The 7,754-nt window shown below is 35.6% G+C and overlaps 1 protein-coding gene across 1 annotated transcript; it reads left to right on the forward strand.

Annotated features, from left to right (window-relative positions):
• Positions 1–950: 950 nt before the first annotated feature.
• Positions 951–5,237, forward strand: LOC125263082 (guanylyl cyclase-activating protein 1-like). The gene is made up of 4 exons (XM_048181947.1): positions 951–1,399; positions 2,934–3,083; positions 3,296–3,386; positions 4,672–5,237. Exons 1-4 carry the CDS (start codon positions 1,202–1,204, stop codon positions 4,809–4,811), a joined length of 579 nt encoding a protein of 192 aa, XP_048037904.1. The 5' UTR covers positions 951–1,201; the 3' UTR covers positions 4,812–5,237.
• Positions 5,238–7,754: the final 2,517 nt, after the last annotated feature.

Raw genomic sequence — 7,754 nt, forward strand, 5'->3', positions numbered from 1 at the left:
ACAGACAGACAGACAGACAGATAGATAGATAGATAGATAGACAGACAGACAGACAGACAGACAGATAGATAGATAGATAGATAGATAGATAGATAGAAAGAATGATAGATGAATGGATGGAAAGAAAGAAAAGAGAAAGACTGATAGAATGATAAAATGGTATATGATGGAAAGAAAAAAGATATATAGATAGATAGACAGATAGATAGATAGATAGATAGATAGATAGACAGACAGACAGATAGATAGATAGATAGATAGATAGATAGATAGATAGAAAGAATGATAGATGAATGAATGGAAAGAAAGAAAAGAGAAAGACTGATAGAATGATAAAATGGTATATGATGGAAAGAAAAAAGATAGATAGATAGATAGATAGATAGATAGACAGACAGATAGATAGACAGACAGACAGACAGACAGACAGATAGATAGATAGATAGATAGATAGATAGATAGATAGATAGATAGATAGATAGATAGATAGATAGATAGATCTACAGTAATGGAATGTTGAATCATGGTGATTGTAGAACGCATGTGTTGTCATGGTGATGATGTCTCAGTGATGTCATAACTGACACTGCAGAAGATCATCTCAGACTCACTGAAGAGACTGAAGCTCAGAGATCATGGAGTCACAGACTGAAGCGCAGCAGACTCAGGTAACAGACCCGCATTCACACTCATTCACACTCATCACTCTTTCTGATCTTATCGAGTTCTTCACTCTCCTCTGTTCACACGTGACCAGGAGACGCGGGAGCCCCTGGGATCTCGTCAGGACAGCAGCGGGAACTCCCTCAGACCCTTCAGCACCGCCCAGAAGCCCTCGTGCGGCTTCCGCTTCTCGCAGGACACGGACCACCGGCGCAAACACAACGACCTGCGCGCCTGCGACCCCAACAAGTGGAGGAGCGCCATGAAACCGCAATAAAGCGCTCGATCATCACTCTGTGTCTCTTTCTCTTCAGATATATCATATAGAGGATAGCTGTGATTCCCTGAGATCAGCTGACCGCTAATTCGCGCTAATTCTCTAAAAACAACAGCCAGGAGAGTGACGTCAGCGGTGATCCCGCGCCAATCGCGCGGTGATTGGTCGAGACGCGCTCACCCTGTCCCGCGCGCTGCGCTCGCGCTTCAGTTGTGTTCGTGAGGGACCGAGGCGCGAGCTCTCCTCCGGTACAGCGGCAGCATGGGGAACGCGCCCGGTACATCTCTGGAGGAGCTGAGCGCGTGCGAATCTCACCAGTGGTACCGGAAGTTCATGACCGAGTGTCCGTCCGGTCAGCTCACCTTCTACGAGTTCAAGAAGTTCTTCGGTCTGAAGAATCTGTCGGAGTCCTCAAACGAGTACGTGACGACCATGTTCAAGACCTTCGACATGAACGACGTAAGAAACGCATTTATTATCATTAATATGATATTTTTCAATCCTATTATAAATGTCCGTAAGTATTTATATATCATTCCATTCGTTTATATGTATCCTCGCTCAAAATAATAATAATAATTAATGACAATAATAATTATTTTTGATTATTGAGAGATTTAAAACGTTATTGATGTTTTGTTTTCAGAAAATTAATTATATTTATAGCAGACTTTTCAATTGAAAAAAGTTTGTTTATAATATATTATAATATAATACAATATAACAACGCTTTAGAAATGATAAACAGTTTAGAAATAAAACTCACTTTATTAAAAACTACATAACATGTGGCATGAATATATTTTCACATATATACACGTTTACACATCAATTTAAGCTTATGTTTTATGCATTTTAAAATATTTTTTTATTATATTTAACAGTATATGTGAATATATTACATTTCTGTATGGGTTGTAAGTGAATAATAATAATAATTAATGACAATAATAATAATTTTTGGTTATTAAGAGATTTAAAACGTTAATGATAATAGTTTTGTTTTCAGAAAATTAATTATATTTATAGCAGACTTTTCAATTGAGAAAAGTTTCAGTTTATAATAGGCTATAATATAATATAATATAATATAATATAATATAAAGCTTTAGAAATGATAAACAGTGTAGAAATAAAAGTACATATTGCAAAAACTCACTTAAAAATTAAATAAAAAATTAAAAACCAGCTTTATGTTCTATGCATTTTTAAAATATATTTTCAAAATATATTTTTCATTATATTTAACAGTATATGTGTATATATCACATTTCTGTGTGGGTTGTAAGTGTAAATTCAGTTTATTTGTGTCGAGTGTTATCAGGGTAAAGTTTTTCTTGCAGATATACAGACGTGAGGTTAAACGAGCTCGTTGCCTCACACGTCCCTTCTGCTTCGGTTCAGCTGAGGATTGTGGGTAACAAGATCTATGCGTTAATACAGTAAAGTCCAATAAACTGCAGCGCTGCACAGGTCACAGGTCATGAAGGAATCCCATCAGAGCCTGTAATCTAGTTAACAGAGGGGTTTGTGTCCTCAGAGATGATGATTTATTTCTGAACACGGCTTTCATTCGTGTCACCAGATCTTACCTGAAAAAACACAAGAATATTTTATATTCAATGCATTTATTTTATGTTGAAAATTAAGTGCACTGTATAGAATTATAGAATTATAATTACTTAATTTAAAGAATGAATGAATCTAAAATATTTAAAAATCATACACTGGTATATTAATAACTATTATTAGGCAGTCAGAAGAATTGCCTAAGGTGTTGAGGTTAATATGGTTGTATTTATAGTTATTGTTACTCAAAATCCTCTAATCTCTGCTGCTCTATTTCTGTAAACTGGATTTGAGAGGATCAGCTTCATGGAAACAAACAAACAAAAATAAATAAACAAACAAATAATATCAGTTGAGCACATGCTATGAACTATATCCAGATACAGCAGCATTATATGTTAATCGTGTGTGTTGATGTTGTCAGGACGGCTGTATAGACTTCATGGAGTACGTCGCGGCTCTGAGTTTGGTCCTGAAGGGCGGCGTTCAGCAGAAGCTGCGCTGGTACTTCAAGCTCTACGACGTGGACGGCAGCGGATGCATCGACCGAGACGAGCTGCTGCTGATCTTCAAGGTGTGGTGTTTAATTCAGTCAGTGTGATGTTGTGATTCTCTTCAGCGCCATCTGCTGGAGACACCGCGCAGATTAAACCATTAACAGCCTCCATCTGCTGACAGTGTGTGTTGAACATATTGCTGAAAATCATCTTATTCTTTGAGTCTGTGTAAGAGGATCTTGACGTGTGCATTAACCTACTTTCATCTGTTATTGTTTTTCTGCTTCAGGCCATTCGAGCGATCAACGGCACAGAACAGGAGGTTTCAGCAGAAGAGTTCACCGACATGGTGTTTGACAAGATTGACCTGAATGGAGACGGTATCTATATATCTATCTATAATAAGTTAAAAAAAATATGACCAGAGGTAAAATATAAAATATAAATAATAGCGGACCCAACACTGAGCCCTGTGGGACACCATAATTAACTGAGACTGAGCAATCTTAATCTGTACAAACTGTTTTCTATCATTTAAATGGGATGAAAACCAAAGAAGTGCGTTATAATCGACCCAAATACAAGCCAATCGATCTAATAACACTGAATGATGAATGGAGTTACTAATATCTAGAAGAATAAAGATAGACAGAAGGCCAGAGTCCGCTGCAAGAACAGTGCTTCCCACACATAGACTTTACTTGGGCGGGCCGCCCACATATAATAACGGCCGCCCAAGTATATTTGGAGACACATTTTTGCATTTATTATTTTTATCCTCTAATACTTTTATATCCGCGCAAGATAATGAAACCATCGTTATGTGTGCGTCAGAACTGTTTACTCCCACTAACATTCAAACGGGCGCTGCATTTTGCAAAGTCACAAGGGGGCGCTGTTGCGCGTTCTACAAGCTCACGCAACAGCGCTTCAGACTGCTTCAAAGTGATTCTCAATCAATGAAAAGTGCAGATTTATGCCAAGCGATTGGTAATGAACTCAAATTGATGAATTATTACAATGTCTACTTTATGGCCTTTATATAAAATGTTTTAGACGATTGTAAGAATCTGAAGGATCAGCCTGCAATAGTACAGACATTTCAAAATAAGAGTCCCAGTGTATTTCGGGCTTGTTTATAATTAAAAGTCACACGCTAAGTTTTTTCTTTTTCTTTTGGGCATTATTGGTATTTTGGTTACACAATAAATTGTATTTAATTTGATTTCCAATTAATTCATAGTAAATTATTGTAGTCTCCCCCACAGGAAGAAAACACCAAGAACATTTGACACATATATTACTCATTTTATAAATTTTACTAGTAAAATCTGTGTCTCATTCACTGAGAGAGACACTGTATGACAGCAAGGAGAACATAGGAAAATGTAAACCATTTAAATGCTGTAATTTTGCATAATTTACAATGCATAATATTAGTATGTAATTAAAATTAATTTCAATAAATAAAAATACTGTTAAAAATCACACATTATTTGTTTGTCACATGTAGTAGACCATTTTTGTGCCGTGGGTAATAGGAGGATTTTTCGCCCGGCTACCACCGCATGTATATTTCAAACCTGTGGGAAGCACTGAAGAAGATCATCAACAGTAGCAGTAAATAATGACAAATATACTATAGCTGTCTGTCTGTGTGTTTAGGTGTGTTGTCTCTGGACGAGTTCATGGATGGCATCCAGGCGGACGAGGTGCTCTTGAACATGTTGACGCAGACTTTAGATCTGACTCATATCGTCAAAAAAATCTACAGCGAGATCAACTCTGAGCAGCAGGTCACCTGACCCCAGACCAGCCCGAGATCAGGTGCTAAACATGATGAAGATGACGGTAGTGCTGGTTCTGGACGGGTCGGCTTGCGGCTGCGGCTGTTTCTCACGTTAAAAGCTGAACTGAAGAGGATTGAACCCTCGACCCTTCAGATGTTATCAGTGTTCATCAACGGCTGATTATTCTCTTACAGAAGATCATTAGTGACCGACTAACGTTACTGAAGCTAGAGCAAACACTTTAAGTGCACTTATATACGTTTATTTTGACTTTAAACCTTGAATCATTGCTGTGAAATACATTTCTTCAGTCCTGTGATGTGTATCAAGGAAATCACACGTTATTTATGTTAAAAAAAACCTTGCAGTATTATATTTTGCAGGTACATTTATAATGTTATTACACTTGGATTCCCTCTTCAAAATAAAACATGAAATGTGTTTTTGCATGCATAATAATAAGTATAAATAGACTGAAAATATGATATATTGAACTGACAATCAATGCCATTTTGTATTTATGTCCCACATATTTGTAATAAAATTATAACTTCATGTAAAATAACACTAATAATCAGTGTTATTTATATACTATTAAAATATAATACTTCAATAGTATAATAGCTTTTATTTTTATATTTTCAATTTTTAGTTTTAGTAACTTTTTGTGCTTTTGTCAATAATAATAGTAATAATTTATTTTTTAGTTTTAGTTTTTTTAATTAATTCCCACTTTTTTCCAATTATTTTCCATGTCAACATTTCTCTTTTTTTAAAGTTTTCATCTATTTTTTTAAAATATTTTTTTCTGCTTTATTTTAATTAGTTAGTTTTAATCTTAGTTGCTAATAATAAATGTCGTGTAAGCACTTTTTTACAGTGATTTTTAAAAAAAAATGAAAGCATTTCTGAACATGTTTTACGTTTTACAGGTAGAGTTTGATTCAGTCTCATTATAGAAATCGATGTCATTTATTTGAGTAAACTCTTGATGAACACAATAATCATGAATATGAATGAAGATATTAATACACTGAATTATCCATCATTTGATTAAAACCCCGAGTTTGTGCTGATCCACCGATCCTGAAGGAAAATGAAGAAGCCAAATAAATGAGGGTGAGTAATTTATGATAAATTTCATTTTGGGGTGAACTTACCCTTTAATAAAGACACAGTTCCAGTTATTGAACATTTTCAAAAGCTGAAGTGATTTCCTTGTTTTGTTTATTAGTTAGAATGGGTATGCTAGATAACTCAATATTTTAACTAATTGCAAAAGCTGAATAATTGATCAAAGCCTGTGAAATAATCGAAGATTAGTTGATCAATCACTGATAATCAGATGAATCTTGAAATGTTTCTGTCTGCAGGTGTGTCATATGAGCGCTTCTTTCAACACTTCTCTTTGGATTTTCATCAAATCCAACCCGTAATCTTTTTCTGCATTAAACCAGGCTTTTAAAGTAGTTGAGATAATGTTTCCGAATTTCTGATGGAGACTTCTTGAGCCTGTACCAGTAAAGGGCAGATCTTGAAGCAGAACACAGTCAGCTTCAATACTCCTCCAAGGTACTTTGGAGTGAGTGTCCACCCAGACACGCATGACCCTAATTTGAAAGGCAAGGTGCTAAAGCATTAAGTTAGGAAGAGCAAGACCGCCGTTCGATTTTGCACGCTGCAATACTGAAAAACTGACTCTAGGATGCTTACCACCCCAGATAAATTTGGAGATTAAGAAAATAAAAAGCATGGAAAATAAAAAGTTTACTCTAGGTAAAATGTTCATTTTAACAGTACTAATTCTAGCTTGCATTGACATTTTTAAGTTATCCCACTTTTGTATATCCTGCTTAATTTTCTGACCGATTTCATAAAAATTCGTCTGAGCAGTCCTAGACAGAGAATCAACAATTTTGATACCAAGATAAGTACATGAATTAGCAAAGGTAAGATCATTCAGAAGAGAAATTGCTTTAGTAATACTATTAAGTGCCATTGAGAATGACTTATTCCAATTAATTTTATATACAGACATGCTGAAGGTATTAAATAATTGCAAAACCTCTGGTAGGGAAGTACTTAAAGGTGCCCTAGAATTAAAAATTGAATTTATCTTGGCATAGTTGAATAACAAGAGTTCAGTACATGGAAATGACATACAGTGAGTCTCAAACTCCATTGTTTCCTCCTTCTTATATAAATCTCATTTGTTTAAAAGACCTCCGAAGAACAGGCGAATCTCAACATAACACCGACTGTTACATAACAGTCGGGATCATTAATATGTACGCCCCCAATATTTGCATATTCCAGCTCATGTTCAAGGCATTACACAAGGGCAGCCAGTATTAACGTCTGGATCTGTGCACAGCTGAATCATCAGACTAGGTAAGCAAGCAAGAACAACAGCGAAAAATGGCAGATTGAGTGATAATAACTGACATGATCCATGATAACATGATATTTTTAGTGATATTTGTGAATTGTCTTTCTAAATGTTTCGTTAGCATGTTGCTAATGTACTGTTAAATGTGGTTAAAGTTACCATCGTTTCTTACTGTATTCACGGAGACAAGAGCCGTCGCTATTTTCATTATTAAACACTTGCAGTCTGTATAATTCATAAACACAACTTCATTCTTTATAAATCTCTCCAACAGTGTGTAATGTTAGCTTTAGCCACAGAGCACTATCAAACTCATTCAGAATCAAATGTAAACATCCAAATAAATACTATACTTACATGATTAGACATGCTGCATGACGAACACTTTGTAAAGATCCATTTTGAGGGTTATATTAGCTGTGTGAACTGTGTTTATGCTGTTAAAGGCAAGCGCGAGCTCCGGGGGAGGAGAGCACGAGATTTAAAGGGGCCGCAGCCTGAATCGGTGCATATTTAATGATGCCCCAAAATAGGCAGTTAAAAAAATGAATTTAAAAAAATCTATGGGG

This window comes from Megalobrama amblycephala, linkage group LG2 (genome assembly GCF_018812025.1).
Source record: "Megalobrama amblycephala isolate DHTTF-2021 linkage group LG2, ASM1881202v1, whole genome shotgun sequence".
NCBI classification, from domain to species: Eukaryota; Metazoa; Chordata; class Actinopteri; order Cypriniformes; family Xenocyprididae; genus Megalobrama; species Megalobrama amblycephala.

Coding starts and splice junctions, on each gene's coding strand:
- LOC125263082 (XM_048181947.1), top strand. CDS start 1,202: ATGGGGAACGCGCCCGGTACATCTCTGGAGGAGCTGAGCGCGTGCGAA. Junction 1,400..2,933: donor AGACCTTCGACATGAACGAC/GTAAGAAACGCA, acceptor TGATGTTGTCAG/GACGGCTGTATAGACTTCAT. Junction 3,387..4,671: donor GATTGACCTGAATGGAGACG/GTATCTATATAT, acceptor CTGTGTGTTTAG/GTGTGTTGTCTCTGGACGAG.